General features: G+C 33.9%; 2 protein-coding genes, 1 long non-coding RNA gene and 1 other non-coding gene across 4 annotated transcripts; 1 reads left to right on the top strand and 3 right to left on the bottom strand.

Annotated features, from left to right (window-relative positions):
• Positions 1-736: 736 nt before the first annotated feature.
• On the top strand, positions 737-819 carry T04A6.6. Its single transcript, NR_052461.1, has one exon. It is a non-coding gene; the product is annotated as an Unclassified non-coding RNA T04A6.6 (non-coding RNA).
• A 6,525-nt stretch (positions 820-7,344) lies between these two features.
• Positions 7,345-8,411, bottom strand: T04A6.1 (Leptin receptor gene-related protein). The gene is made up of 4 exons (NM_171195.4): positions 8,348-8,411; positions 8,028-8,231; positions 7,527-7,737; positions 7,345-7,482 (listed from the first exon to the last, which is right to left on the bottom strand). The coding sequence occupies exons 1-4, from the start codon at positions 8,366-8,368 to the stop codon at positions 7,391-7,393; spliced, it is 528 nt and encodes a 175-aa protein (NP_741229.1). The 5' UTR covers positions 8,369-8,411; the 3' UTR covers positions 7,345-7,390.
• An 828-nt stretch (positions 8,412-9,239) lies between these two features.
• On the bottom strand, positions 9,240-10,109 carry T04A6.2 (Proton_antipo_M domain-containing protein). Its single transcript, NM_066267.4, has 5 exons — positions 10,019-10,109; positions 9,900-9,972; positions 9,688-9,852; positions 9,485-9,557; positions 9,240-9,439 (listed from the first exon to the last, which is right to left on the bottom strand). Exons 1-5 carry the CDS (start codon positions 10,075-10,077, stop codon positions 9,312-9,314), a joined length of 498 nt encoding a protein of 165 aa, NP_498668.1. The 5' UTR covers positions 10,078-10,109; the 3' UTR covers positions 9,240-9,311.
• A 1,401-nt stretch (positions 10,110-11,510) lies between these two features.
• linc-116 lies at positions 11,511-12,831 on the bottom strand. The gene is made up of 4 exons (NR_101833.1): positions 12,610-12,831; positions 12,205-12,375; positions 12,007-12,124; positions 11,511-11,956 (listed from the first exon to the last, which is right to left on the bottom strand). It is a non-coding gene; the product is annotated as a long non-coding RNA linc-116 (long non-coding RNA).
• Between the last annotated feature and the right edge of the window lie 2,009 nt (positions 12,832-14,840).

Here is a 14,840-nt window from a genome sequence, read left to right as displayed (position 1 = left end):
AAGAGCTGGGCTTGAACTGCGAGTCCAATCAAACCACATAATCATATTGTTGAGCATGATTTGAAACGTACAAAAAATACGAGATATGAACCGTAAGAGTAGCTGCCAGGGTGAAGCAATAAGGCGGAAAATGGTATCTAACGCCTTCCCGGGTTCTTTGATTACCGTTTCTGCATCAAAGTAAAGATTAAATTTTTCATTCGATAAACATCCAGAAGATCTTGGAAGCCTAAAACAATTCAAAGATCTTGTTTGAATTCTATCGATCTAGAGTTTAATCTACATAGATTAATCTCAGTTTTCAGAACACAGTTCTATCGTTTTTACAGTTCATTAAAACTAGCTTGTTCATTAATCCAATGAGCTGTTCAAAATCAAGAACCTGTGAGTGGGCAGCTCACACTAAATTAGGCTTTGTAGATTTGTCACAGATTGTTAGTGATACATATAAAAAATCATTAGAAAAATTAATTTTAGGTCAAATTATTTTGAGATGAAAAAATGTTCTGAATCTTCAAACATAATGCCTAGAGCATAAAAGTTTTCGAAGTGCACACGCCTACAGATGCAAGTACATATAACTGAATTGTTTGACCCTTACACTTTCCGACCATCTTTCTCTTTTTGAACCTTTTAAACTAACAAAACACATGCAAAACTCAGTTGCAAAAACTACGAGGATCACGCACCAAACTCTCTCCACGCCTCAAAATTTTCTTCATGCATTTCCGTTCGGTTCCGTTCAAAACACTTGAGATTGAGTAGTAATAGTAGATGTGGGGGGATTCCACGGACTACACTGCTTAATGGGGTTACGGTCTCATTCTTCTTTGCATGTGCAAATAGTGGAATAAACACATCTTTTCTGGGATGGATAGACGCAACAACCAAAACACGAAGATTAAAAAGTTTAGACTGTGCAATTTTTTTTGGAAGAGAGATTATTTTTAAGTTTCGACCGGCAACCAACTTTTAATCACCGGAGAGGATCAAAGATAAGCTTGAACTAATAAATTATTAGAATTGTACATTTAATATTCAAGCTTTATAAGTGAATGTGATCTAAAAGTGTTGAGCTCCAAATTTTGAAACTTTGAGCATTAAATTGGGAATATCCTACCTCCTTATTTAAAAACTTTGGGCTTCGAATCTGCCATTTTGATATAGGAGTTTTTTTTCAAACTAAATTAAAGAAGGTTTCTCATGTACAGTATGATTGCTTCAACTAGGGAGATCATACAACCGTGAAGTTTATGCTTAGTTTTTTTTACTAATCAAAAAATAATTGTGAGAAAATCTGAAAACCTAGTATAAATGTTCGATTTCAACTTCAGGATGTATTTTAGCTCATGCCTTCAGAGCAATAAAAGGGAAACTTTGAGGAACTCAATTTTTCAATCAAGAAACTCAGAGATCTTAGACAAACAAAAACTCGGGATGGGTCTACTCTACTTCTTCGTAAACAATAGCTTGAGATCCCGAACGACGTAACCTCAAGATTGAAAAGGATGAAACTTATAATGAATAATGAATTTCGGAAGAAGAATGATTGAAAGAATCGAGAGTGTCGGAGAATGAGTCCTCAATTAAACCATGACCGATTCCTCCTCCCATAGAAGGCGGGAAAATGAGGAATTTCAAAAAAAAGAAAACAAAAAAGCGGAGGAAAGTAGGTTACTATTAGGTAAAGGATTGAAAAGACATAGCCATCTTCTTCCTAACAATCCAATCTTCTCAGAATCATAGATAGGAGGTAAGGGAGGCTAAACGGGGGAGGAAGAACATGCGCAATACTTAGCTGGTCAAGGACGGTTCTTCCCGCCCACCTCAGTGTCTTCGAGACGATACTGGACCATTTGAGGGATGCACTACTACTACATCATGCTACTGGAGAAGATGCGAAAAAGATTTGAACAGAGAGAAAAAAAACAGACGGATGTGTCATTCCGACTCCGTTTTTTCCCTATCGGGAAAAATGAAAAGAAGGGCAACATTTAGTAGGTCTAGGTTAATTTCGAAAGTAGGTTAGGTTTGATTAGATACGGTTAGAAGATTGAGAAGTGATGGTTATTGGTGTTCTGAAGGATCACATGATTTTGATTTTGCAGCTATGATCTTCTAGGGCGGAGCTAGATTTAGGTGATGTGAATTTCAGTTTGAAAGTGCTCAATTTATAATTTTCCTTTTCCAATATTTTAGTATGTTTTTCCCATTTAATGAGTTTCTACTATTTTTCAATAAATTCCCATTTCCTCTACGGACTTCTAAGTGCACCTTCCACGTAGGCACAAACTCGTGCCTACACGTGTGCCTACTTGTAAATTTTATTAGTGAAGATTTGTTTCTTGAGCTTACAACTAACTGTTGAAAATCTGAAAACTGGGTTCGAAATACCTGAGCTCAAATCACAATCGGTGGTCAGAGGTCACGTAGTCATAAAGTGGTGCTTTTTCAAAAATTGAAGTGCAAAAAGTTAAAACACTATTAAAAGGAATTCCAGTTTGACCACTTGCAAATTTGAATAATTGTATTAAATTAGTAAAATATTCATTCAAGAGATTCCAAAGGATATTGTAAAAGTCAGTGCATTAACAAAGACTATCAACATTTTGAAAAATTATCATATTAAAAGTTGATTTTAAAAACAGTTTTTAATCTTTAAATTCATACAGTGAAAACCTGAATTTAGGAATTTTATCAAACTATTTGTTTTATTTTTAGACTTATCTGAAAGTGCATATTATTGTGAACTTGATAAGATCAGACCAAAACAATATTGATATTATTTCAGTTTGAAAAAAAAAACGTGTTTTAAAGTTTTCCTCTGAAGATATCGTGTGATTTATTGCAACGGATCGAATATTTTGAATTTAAGCTAAAATTTGAAAAATTCTCCATATAGTTAGAAATATTCAGAGAAATGTGGTGCAACATCTAGGAAGTTATATTCATTTGACGGGGCCGGTTGGAGAATTCCGAGAGAGTGATTCTTGTTTTTTTTGTGTCAAGTTGAATTCTGAAACTAACACTGTCAAAAAACAATTGCATTTTTTCATCTCTTGAACAAATTTATCTGCGTTATTTTTCTGAGCTCACAGGCTGAGAGAAAATTAAAATAAAACATGTTTGACCTCTCAGGCTCCACTTTTCCCTTTCTAAAATTTGTTTCTATGAAAACAAACTCATCAAAAAGCCTAATACTTCAACAGACGACTTGCCGCCATCATTGGTATCTGAAGAGTACATCTCCGTTCCTCCCCTCTATTTATAATATATCTATGTATTCGTATCGCATAAATGACAAAGTGGTGGTACTAAGAGTGGTAACCTTGACAACAATCCCAATCCGTCTGAAATGAGATGAGTTGCCACGTCAGTAAAGAGATAGCCATCTGAAAGAGAACGGGTATTCTGGAGGAGGCGGTAATGGGATGGATGACAGGTTGACCGAAGAACCAACTGAATTAACATGTCATCATCAAATAGAGCATAGGTATCTAACATCTGGGAACAGTGAATTTTAATTTCAATTTGAGAAGGAAAGTACCAAATTTAAATATTGAGATTTGGCAAACTATATTTTTCGACAAAAGGAAAATTGGAAATTTGTGATTTTTGAGATTGCGAACTTGAAAATTTAATTTATCAAAAAGAAAATTGAATAAACTCTACAATATTCAATAACAAAAATATTATAAGAGGATTCGGAAAGAGTTTGAAAAAAAATCAGGAAAGTTCAAGAAATTGTTGGCAGTTTTCAAAAACGCAAACTACCTGAAATAAAAAATTATTGCCGACTAAGTCATGTGTCTTCTCACGTCTGGGATGAAAGTTATGTGCAAAGAAATCTTATATAAGTTATCAAAAATATTGCACCGACGGACCACTGTGAAACGGCGATCTCAAATTTTTGTCAGGTCATTCTTCAGTATTGTCTTGAATCGTTGAGTTCTCCTCGAGAATTTCTGAAAATTATCTGAATATTTTGTCAAATTTTTTGAAATGATTTTTCCGAAACTGTTAATCAATCTCATCATTTCTAAAAAGAAATTTTTAACGTAAAATCCCGTTTTCAAACCATTAAAAAATTAACAGTAGTCACCGAATAATTGTCCAACTTTTCATTTGGATAAAAAAAATAATATTTAAATTTTTAGATCGACTTCCATCAAGTTCAGAGAGACCAAAGATACATTTTTGGCGGCATTTTTCATAGCTTAGTTTAAAGCATTTCCTTGTGGAACATACGCAGCAGAATTCAATTATTTACTGATATGCGGAAGTGTAGTAGTTTAATTCCCGAAACATGCAATCAGAAGTCTGTTAGTAGGCTACGGTCCTTCTAAACATAAATTGATCCCCATTCCTTTTTTTTTCTAATAGCCACTTTTGATGCCCTCTTCCTTCTCCTTTCTACCCAATTCATTTGCATTTAAATCTCGAATCTCATAAATTCCCGAATTACGTAACTTGTGCCGCGGAAGACGGGGCTCTCAATTTCATTATGGACACGAATGAGCGGCAAAAAAGTGAAGATAATTGGATTGCGGTGAGAAAGACGAACGATATGAGATTGACACGCTTGATCACATTGCCTCCTGAGTGTCTTGAACTCTCGTTCCTTTTCCAATATCCTCCGAGAAAGGTCATTCGGGATGGAAAAGAGGGAGAAAGGAGGTTTATGACAAGAAATGATGATGGTTTGAGGTCTTTGATGGTGACCGTGGAGAGTGGAACTGGTAGAAGACAGGAAGAGAGGGAATTGTGATAGGCATGGAAATATTGCAAGAAGGAAGGACAAAAAGATTATGACGTGGCAGTCAGGTGTGAAGGTTGATTGTTTATGACTGCAAAAGGTCTGAACCATCAAATGGCAAAGTTGCGAGATTCCTTTCAGAAGATTAGGGTTGATATATTCATCACAATTCGAAAATTGTTTCACAAAAGAAATACTAACACAGACGAACTTTTGCACAACAAATTAATTTGCCTTAAACCAGACATAAAGTTGCTAAACAGCGTAGGAATATCTATGGCAAAAGACTCATAATTTCAAAGTTTCATTTTTTCTGCTTTTTAGAGTATGAGCATCGAAAAAATACGTTTAGATATTTGTGGTCACGACGGATCTCATAGACGCAAATTTTCGTCAACATTTTATTGCATACCCTGCTGTAAAAAGTACGGGCCTATTTTTAAGGTCTCCTTCGAAATGAAATATTTGGAAATCTGGAAGTGAATTCCCGCTGGAAATGAGCCCTCTCAGTTTTTACAGTAATTCCAATTTCTTCAGCTGAACCAAGTCTATTAGTTTTATTAGTTTTCCTTTCGTTATGCAATCCAATTCAAAACTCTCACTCATCATCTTCCACCCTTCACCTTACTCTCGTCCACTTCATCTTCATTTTCCGCTCTTTTCACAAGAATTACCTATTAATTATGTTCGTCCGTAACCTACTCTCCCCTTCTTTTTAATATTGAAAAAAGTGCGTTCCCGTGACGGACATAATGTTTTTCTAGATAAATCACACGATTACCACTTACCCGCAAATGTTTTTTCTTTCGAGATGTTGACCTATTACCGGGGGAAATGAAGAACCGCTATTTATCTCACTTTGAAGGAAATATTAATTACGGGCTTGTCGGAAACAAACTGTGAGAAAATTTATTTATGATGAGGCGGGATGAGGATGAGGCTCTTCACGACTTGAAAAAATTAGTTTAAATCAAAAAATCACAAAATAATTATGCCAAATTCCAAACAAGCCTGGTAAAGCATAGATAACGGGCGTTTAAGAAGGGCCTCCGTCACGCCTTGTGAGTTATCTAGTCTTTTATATATTTTGAGTGTTTTTATTTATTTTAGGAATCCTTACAAAGTCGAATTGGCATTTATTAAAATTTTCATGAAAATGCAACTAACAAGTGTTAACATTACCGTTTTGATTCCCGATTTACTCAAAAAAATTATCTGAAAATCTAAAGTAATACAAGCTTTTTTTCTCTTTTTTGGTAAAATCTAAAATTTTACGAAAACAAAGTTTGTTGGACTTTCTTCTATTTTATTAACGAAATACACAAAAAGAAAAACATTTTAAGTGACCAGATGATGTTCACTATGTGGTCGGAAAGCTTTCAAGTTTGAATGTTTCGAATATCAGTTTCAAGGATTTTCACGACATGTAGTAGTAGTTGTTAATGTCTCAATAAATTCCACAACATTTGGCGAATATCAGCATTTTGAAATCAAAAAAGTGCAAGTATGAGTCAATGTGTCTTTTCCTCTTCAATATATCTTCAAATTCTTTCTGCATTTCATTTGTACCAGTACAAGTCCTTGACCTGAAATCTCATCTTGCATCGTCTCCTGAAATGGACAAAAAAGGAGTGTGGTGGCAGTGTTTTGCGTGCGTATTAGCCAACTGATATGGAAGAATGCGGTCACGGATTCCCTTTTTCTATGTCTCGGTCTCTTGACTTTCCACGTTTTTTCTATTTCTGTTTTCAGGTGTGGTTGCTGTCTGTTGTCTCCCGTAACGGTCCGAGAAAAGAAGAATCCTTTTGATCATTTTGTTTGATTGAAAATGGATGGGCACATCTAGGGCAAGGATTTATAACTTTCAGGTTACAAGGGGAAGGTTAATGCTAACAAAAACCCAAACAATCTAAGTTTTAAATTATGGATAATCAAATGAATATTAACAGTGATGTTTCAGTCTAAGTTTCCAAATTTGCCAATGTAGACTATAATTATTTTAGAGCAAAGTTCGTACTAATAGATTTAATGTTACATTAAACGAGATAAATACTTTGATAATTCAAAACTAGGACTTTCAGAAAATTAATTTACTTACCCAGTTCATGCATAGTTCTGTAAGTCGACCAAAAATAGTTCTCTACAAATTTGATGTTTGAGTTTTGTTTTATATAATTGTTCCTGAGCGTTGTAGAAGTTCAGACCCATTGCTTGTTTGGAAATTTCCAAAATTTTTTCTACGACTTCTATACTCCAGTTGAATTTTCATTGTTTGTATTTAAAAATACCAAACTTTTGGAAAATTGGCAAATTAACAAAACAGACATTAAGTAAAATGTTGGGTGTGTTTTATTGTGATATTTGGTCAACTTTGACTACTGTATTAAGATTAAATCTCAACTGACGATGTTCAAAAACAGATCAATTCGAAACAGATAATTTCACCCTCGCCCCCTCAAACAAAGCTAACTCCCAAACCTTGTTTACCACTAAAAAGTTCAATTGTTGAAACCTTCGAGCGCGTCATATCCAGTTGAACAGCTGTCTCTTTCTTTTTTCTTGTTAGTGAGCACATTCCCTCTAACACTAAAACTTATATTTCATATTTCATTGGGTTCATATTTACAAAACAATTTAAACTCTCTCGGCTTGCTGAACCAACTTCTCCGCAACTAGTTGATCATGACGACAGATTTTGCGAAGCAGCATAAATTTCAGCATGTCCACTGAAAAATTGATTCAGGAATTAATTTAATAAATAACAAATTACATCCAAGGAAAAGCAAAATGAGCAGAGTTGAGACAAATCCAAGGAAGATTGTAATGTAGAAAACATCAAGTGTGGAGGTTACTTGAAATTTGAAACTGGAGTGAAAAGTTGATACAAATGGGAGACGGAGGTGATGACCAGTAGCGTTTTCAGCAACAGAAATTACTGGAAGAGTTAGAAGACAGAGAATTCCAATGATTACGTCTACAGTCTGAAAATTTGGAATTTATATTTTGATTCGCAGAGTTTAAATTATTTATCTAATGTTTGGAGACTTTTTAAATACTTTTTACTTAGGAAGTGGTATTTTGCGCACGTTTATATTTAAAACCGGCTTGAAATTTCAAAAAAAAAGACATGCAAATCAGAAACGTTCTACGAAAAATTAATTATCCACTGATATTAATGGATAGAGCGACAACAACCAGGAACACATTAATCTGATCGGTAGAGCACATTTGTGCTACCAAACTTTTATCTTCCCAAAACATTTCAACTTACACAAACGTAATAGGCAATGTTATTTCCTGTTGAAGAATTCATTAAAAGAGCCCCAATCACAATGAGCTCAAGTGATGGACTTGTTCCAGTAATCAAATGAGTCCATGGAAGATCAGGAGTATATTTGAAGTATATATCAAGAATTATACCAACAAGACAATAAGAAATAACCAAGATACGAGCAGACTGGAGAAATCGGAAACTCTGGAAATTCTTCAGTTTCTTCCCTGGATTACAAAATGATTGTGAAATTTCTCGAATTGGGAATTTCAAAAATATTGTTTTTAATCTGGAGTGCTGATATTCCCAACTCAACTTACCTCAGATTTGCAAAACGTCATCTTTTACTTTGGTATGACAAGAGAGAATATCTTAACTCAAATGAGCTCAGTTGCTCATTCCCATCCCAAATAATGGGCGGCACCAGTGTCAAGTTTTTGTTCACGTGCATCACATCAGTCATAGTTCAAAAGCACATGTCTTCACTTTTTTCATCAAAGTATCTCTTCGTATTTGTCAGGAATGAAAAGAAATATCAATGGGAAAAGGAACATTATAAAGGGTTTTCAAATGAAGCAAAAGTTGCATTAAATATTTATCAAAAACTTCGGAGATCTAAATTGAAAAATAAAAAGTTATTCTCAATTTGGGAGAGATGTTTTAGCTGATCAAAAACTGAACTGAACATTTACATTTATACATGCATTATGGAAAAAAAATTAAAAGAGAAAGTTCGGTAGAAACCAGCCGAAAATTGAGTGAGGTGTTTTTTCGAATTTGGAATAAATATTAATTGGCAACTAAACTAAAACTGAAATTTCAGTCAAACTTTGTACGGTTGGGATTGATTTTTCGTGTTTATAATATTAAACAGACATCAGTGAGTAAACTGGTGCAGTTTAAAAAAAAATTTTGTTGGAATTTTTTTTTTTGGAAATTTTTTTGGAATTTGGAGTAAATTTTCATTGGCAGCAACTGAAATTCGATTTTTTTTTCAAGAAATTTTAAATTTTGATCATAATGTCATATTCCTTTTCTGGAAAAATTTAGTAGCTCAGTTCTCTTTGGCGGTTCTTGTAGCCACTTGAGGCCAATTCATCAAATGTAGATTTTTCAAAAATAATTACAATATGGTGACTTAAATGAAGAAACATTTATAATTATTTGTGTTAGTTGAAATACGGAAACACTAAAAACAAAGTTCGAGGATTTAAAATCTGATTTAACTTTATTTGCACCGTGCCCCCTGTGACTCGAAAAATGAAAAAAAAAACAACTATTGACTTAATCTCTTTCATTTCTTGAGTGCATGTTGTTTCTCCAGTTCTCCGGATGATTTTCGTGATGTATATCGTCCTCATCAATCTCCGGAAGCTCGATGGTATTTTCCAATCGTATGTAGGTTTGTGCCACTGAAAACGATGATCTTTGCAGTTGTAAAAATTTAAAACGCTTACTCATAAGCATAATGACTGGGTAGTACAGGGTCATGTCGTAGATATAGGCGGTTGCAGCAGCAGTTAATAATTCCTGAGATAGAACGAACTCTTTGGTCGTAATTATTTTTATTTAACAGTGACTTATTTCCAGAAAAGAAAAGTAACTCAGCATCTTTACAGACATTTTCAGTATATCCAATAACTTTTTTTAAAAATCTCACAATCAAAAGAATCATATCAAATCCTCTGACACTGCCAGAAAGAAATGAAATAGCATTGCCAGTTGTCATAAAAATGAAAGCGAGTTCCTTCAGCTCACCACCTTGGAACAGTTCGTAGTGAAGTTGGAGTCCAGTGATGGTTAAAGCCAGAACGAGGTGAGTAATCTAAAAATTATCTTGTATAACAAAATTTAAAAAAAAAGCTAACTTACCAAAGATATTGGATTTCTGTTGCGTCTGAATGGTTTTTGAGTTACAATTCGGTATTCCTCGCGGTTGAAGTTTCTGGAATATGTGATACAAACATTTGTAAAATGAAATAGTTTCTCACATTGGCCAGAACATGTTTAATAGTTTTAAAAAATTCATGATTCTATTGAGAATGGGCATTGCAGTGGCAAATACTTCAGTTCTACTGAAACATTGAAAATTAGAATGTAGAAAAATAGGCCCTGATTTGACTAGGAAACTAAATTAACAACGTTGAGATTTGTCGCATTTGCAACAAACGTTCAATTTCTTTTTTCTCAAAAAACTGCTGGGATTTATTTTTCACTATTCACAAATCTACTGTATTCTGGATTTTTCTGTGTTGAAAAAGTTAATTTTTTTCTTATCAAAATGATATATATTCAATTTCTTATATTTCAATAGGTTTTGAAAATCTCATATACGACATTGAAGTATCTTTTCTTACTTTGAAGAGAGAGTAGAGTTTATGGTTATTTTTTTCAATTGGCAGGAAATAAATGAATTTCATAATGAAACATGTTAAAATGTTTTAAAAAAATGTTCATAATTTTGAAACAAATAGCCAACTTTAGATAAAATTGCAAACTAGGCCTGCTTTCCCTGATCGCAGAGGTGAGAAATTATTTTTAATTATCAAGCCATTTGGCATATTGGAGTCGCGTATTTCTCGTTTGGCTAATAGCAAGAAATAAATTATTTTTAAAATATCGAAAACGTTTTTTTTTCCCATCAAATTAACACCTGGGCGTAAACAATTCTAGTGAAATGAATCATTTTATATTGGAACAAGAAGCATGGGAAAACGAAGAAATGACCAAGGTTGTGTCAACAGGCAGCTGACACGAAATTCTACAATTTTTTATTATTATCAAGAAACACATATATTTTGGAAAGTTTTTAATCGAATTTAGACAGTTGTCTTGAGCTTTCAGAGAATGTTTGATTTTTTATGGCTTTCCACAATAGAAAAATAAAAGTTCAACTACAAAAAAGAAGATTTTATTAGAGCCACGTAGAGGCATTTTCTTTACAAATGGAAATGAACAGCATCATGAAAAAAGCTCAAAAATTGACATTTCAATGTGCGATATGAGAGACCAGAAGGGAATGAAAATGGAGTGATGGACTGCTGAAGAATCGTGTTGAAATAAAAATGCAAACCATGGGAAGAGCGGCCTCATAAAAAATCCCATAAGTTGTATAGAAACGATTTTTTGCGCTTGGTACAACACTGTATGCCAGCTCAGGAATATTTTGTACGTGTATTTCAAAAGGAAAAAGAGTGGGCTATGAAAAAAGAAGATCAAAGGCCTGAACATCAAAAGATGAATAATGCGTAGGAAAATCTGAGATACATGTCTAGATGTGTCAATTTATGTTTTGGAAATATTTGATAAAGATTTCGAAAGACTATTTGGACCAGGAATATAACGATTTTCAGTTTGAAATGTTACTAGAAAGTTGATTATTACCGTGTTTCATCTTGTAGATTCACATTTTAAATAGCTTTGCTCTTCTTTGTGCACTAAATTTGAAGTTTCGAAAAATTTCATTATAAAGTTGTTTGACCAATCGGGAAACCTCTTTATTAGTATTGCATCTAAATAGGTGTCCAGACATTTACATAGTATTTTATATGTACTCTTCGGGAACACCTACAATATGCAAGCGGTCGAACCGCGATCCATGTTGAGTAGGTGTGCAGCTCATGGAGATAAAGATCTAAAACAAATTTCGTCGCAGTTATGACCTGCACACCTGCTCAAAAGATGTCGCTGGTTTCCCCCACTGCTTTTACTCGGGATAATGGGGTTTTAGTCAATGGGAAATAATGCAGAGGGCTGCCATATTTCACAGATATATTTGAAAATCCATAATGTCAGTTAAATGAATGTTTGGTTATCGTAGTACTGTTGTGGGATTCGAAAAAAGTGGTCATCAAAGATCAATTGTCGTTAAACCATTTATCTGCTCAGCGATTCTTCCGAGCAAACGTTATGATACCATAACTCCAACACTGAAACATCTTCAACCGATTAGCTATCATTTATTTCGGTTTTTGCTTACTTAATTCGGCAGATGGACCAAAAACCTGTGCCATATCTGAAAATCCAAAGGAAACGAGATTGAAATGATTGAGAACGATCATGAAGCAATTGGCACGTACAATGAACTGGACAATCATCTGGAAATGGAATATATTATTTTAAATAAATTTAAAAATTTAAAATTCCATTCTAATGTTCCAAATGAAAAAAAACCTACCTTCATCTCTGAAATTATACATTTCTTTTCGTAAAACCCCATACAGTCGAATGATGGATGGCTGATTATGTAGCCAAAAGAATTGAAAAATATGAGTACTTGGTTAACATAATGTGCTTTGAAGACGTCCAAGATTATAAGAAGCCAGAATATCAGTGGTATGAAGAACATCTGAAACCATATTGTTTTGATTTTTGAATTAAGTTACTGCACAGTAAATTTGCTATGTGTCCATCAGGAACATCACCGAATCAGCTTTATGGGAACTATGCACACTATGCAAAAGAAGTTTAATTTCTAATAGATACTCTTACAATTAGGTATTTTGTGGGTGATAGGCGGCGAGGCTGGCGGATGCGCTCGCAACAATCCTTTTTTGGACTGTAGTGTTGTTAATTAACTAACCAATTTTCTGTTAACTATTACGAAGTTTCTTCTTTGCATCCGTTCAAGAATAGTCTCTCTTTCACTCCTATTCGGCATTTTATAGGTTGGATTAGACTTATCTGAATTTTCAAATTATTGATAGCCCAATGTGAGCTCGAGTCATTCGTTAACAACGCCGTTTGAACCTATCATTATTTTATGGTACTTGAGAGAAAGATGGTAAATTTGCACACCATTATTTTTACGGTCTATGTATTATATTAGCTCATCCCATATATTTTATAACTCTTTCGGAAACTTTTTTTGGCGGTTAACTTCTGAGTTGATTCCGCCCCTACAAGTATTTTGTATATATGTTATAATTTTTATAATTTTTTTTCAATTTTATTCCAAATTTTTGTTGAAAAAAATTGATCATTTCCGATTTTTCAAAATGTAATACATATGTATTTTCCAGTGAAATTTCTACGAAACTCTACAAAATTTTTTCCTTTGATTTCTTTCCTTCATTCGAAAAACTCCACCCTGAATCTTTAGTATCTCTTGGTGCCTGTGCGCTGTATCATCAATGTAATATCATCAAAAAATCGAAAAAAGAAAGAAGGGAAATAAGGATAAAAAACAGAATTGTCCTTTGTCTCCAAGTGGTATTTGTGTTTGCTCAACCTTCCTTTTACCGAAATCAGAAAACCCGATCATTTTCAAACAGATGCACAACCGCGCTTTTTGTAAAATTTCCAAGTTTCCCAAAAATAATATGTGGGTTTTTGTTACTCACATGAAATTATACATTAAACATTTAAGAAAATATTCAAATAGTGTTTGCTTTTTGCCATACGTTCGAAAGAAAGTAAAAGTTCTGACCTAAGTCAGATTTAGAAACGCAACATTTACCGTATTCCAAAGTTTTATCAAGGCCATATTGCATTTAAAAACAATAAAAATCTTTCAAGCTGCGTAGAAATAATACGTATATTTTTGAAATTTAAGTCGTGTTATACAGTTATTGTAATTATTTAGCTGGCGTAAGAAGCCATTTTTGAAGTTTAGTTTCCGAATTTTTGTAAACCATTAGCTAAAATGAAATAGTTTAAACTTTATGAGATTCCGCTATTAATATTATATAAGTTATAAAGTCAGACTTCTAAATTTCAAATCAAGAACGTAACGTCTAGCGGATGGAATTTGAAAATGACATAATTTAAATAGTATAAAATCGGAGAAGAAAAGTTCAATCATCAATTTCCGCAACTCAAAAATATAAACTCAGCAGATGGTTGGAAATAGAATGAAATAGAAAACCGTCACATCCAAACGTCTGTGTCTCTCTAATTTTTCGTATTATTTCCTCATTCCGGAAGGAGGAGACCGTTCTTGCATTCGTTCAATGCTTAAATCTCTGCACTCTCCACACTTGTTCGCCGTTTTTTATGATTCCTTCTCAATCATCCGTTTTGATATGTGCCCCCTCTGTTAACAATTGTTTATCGCTCTTTCCTCTTTTTTTTGCATTTACATTTAACACATTCTTTCAATTATTTTTTGAACAATTTGTCATTTAATTCAGATGGATGACGAAGATGACCTTGCACCTGATGGCTTTCCCAAATACTATTCAAAAAAACCACGTGGCGAGTGGTACGTTTACCACACACCGGCACCCCCTGAAGTACAGAAAAGAAAAATGGAGCGAATGAAAGAAACCGTATTTGAGCAGCAGAGACGAGAAATTGCCGAATGGGTATTTGTCATTGTGAGTTTTTTAATTATTTTTTTTCTAAAATTCGCTTCAAAATCATTTCGAAAAGTCGGAAATTAGAGACAGGCACGTCTTCAGGATTCGGCCCCTGATTGCCTGCCTACTGATTTTAACCTCCAATGCTCATTTTTTTGTTTTTTTTACATTGAGTAAGCACTTCTATCCCTGGTTTAAATTAAATATTCAAAAAAAAAACTTATCACACGGACACGAAAATGATTGCTTTTGTACCTACAAGGCCGGGCAAGAAAACAAACTTATATTCTACCAAGGGGAAAAGTAGGCAACGCACTTGCCTCGTAGGCGCTTAGGTAGACATTTTTGTGTTTATCTCTCTTCAACGATTTTCCTGTTTCAGCTGTCCAAACTCTTCGATTCAATGCTCCTCCGTATAATCATAGTGGGCCTTCCTGTGTCTTTTCAATTCGCAATGGTATTCTCAGTGACACTGAATCACACAAGGATGCGAACAGCTCTTTTCTTTTGGAAT

The sequence above is a fragment of the Caenorhabditis elegans genome, chromosome III, assembly GCF_000002985.6.
Source record: "Caenorhabditis elegans chromosome III".
Classification (NCBI taxonomy): Eukaryota; Metazoa; Nematoda; class Chromadorea; order Rhabditida; family Rhabditidae; genus Caenorhabditis; species Caenorhabditis elegans.
The sequence above is the reverse complement of the archived record's forward strand: the minus strand, read 5'-3'. Positions and strand labels throughout refer to the sequence as shown.

Bases quoted from the DNA above. Each gene is read 5' to 3' on its own strand.
- T04A6.2 (NM_066267.4), bottom strand. From the start codon at position 10,077: ATGCCCATTCTCAATAGAATCATGAATTTTTTAAAACTATTAAACATG. The intron at 9,973-10,018 runs GTGAGAAACTAT...CACATATTCCAG, and splicing joins TTAAACATGTTCTGGCCAAT to AAACTTCAACCGCGAGGAAT. The intron at 9,558-9,687 runs GTGAGATTTTTA...GTTCTATCTCAG, and splicing joins TTGATATGATTCTTTTGATT to GAATTATTAACTGCTGCTGC.
- T04A6.1 (NM_171195.4), bottom strand. From the start codon at position 8,368: ATGACGTTTTGCAAATCTGAG. The intron at 7,738-8,027 runs GTAAGTTGAAAT...CCAAATTTTCAG, and splicing joins ACATTGCCTATTACGTTTGT to ACTGTAGACGTAATCATTGG. The intron at 7,483-7,526 runs GTAATTTGTTAT...TCAATTTTTCAG, and splicing joins CATTTTGCTTTTCCTTGGAT to TGGACATGCTGAAATTTATG.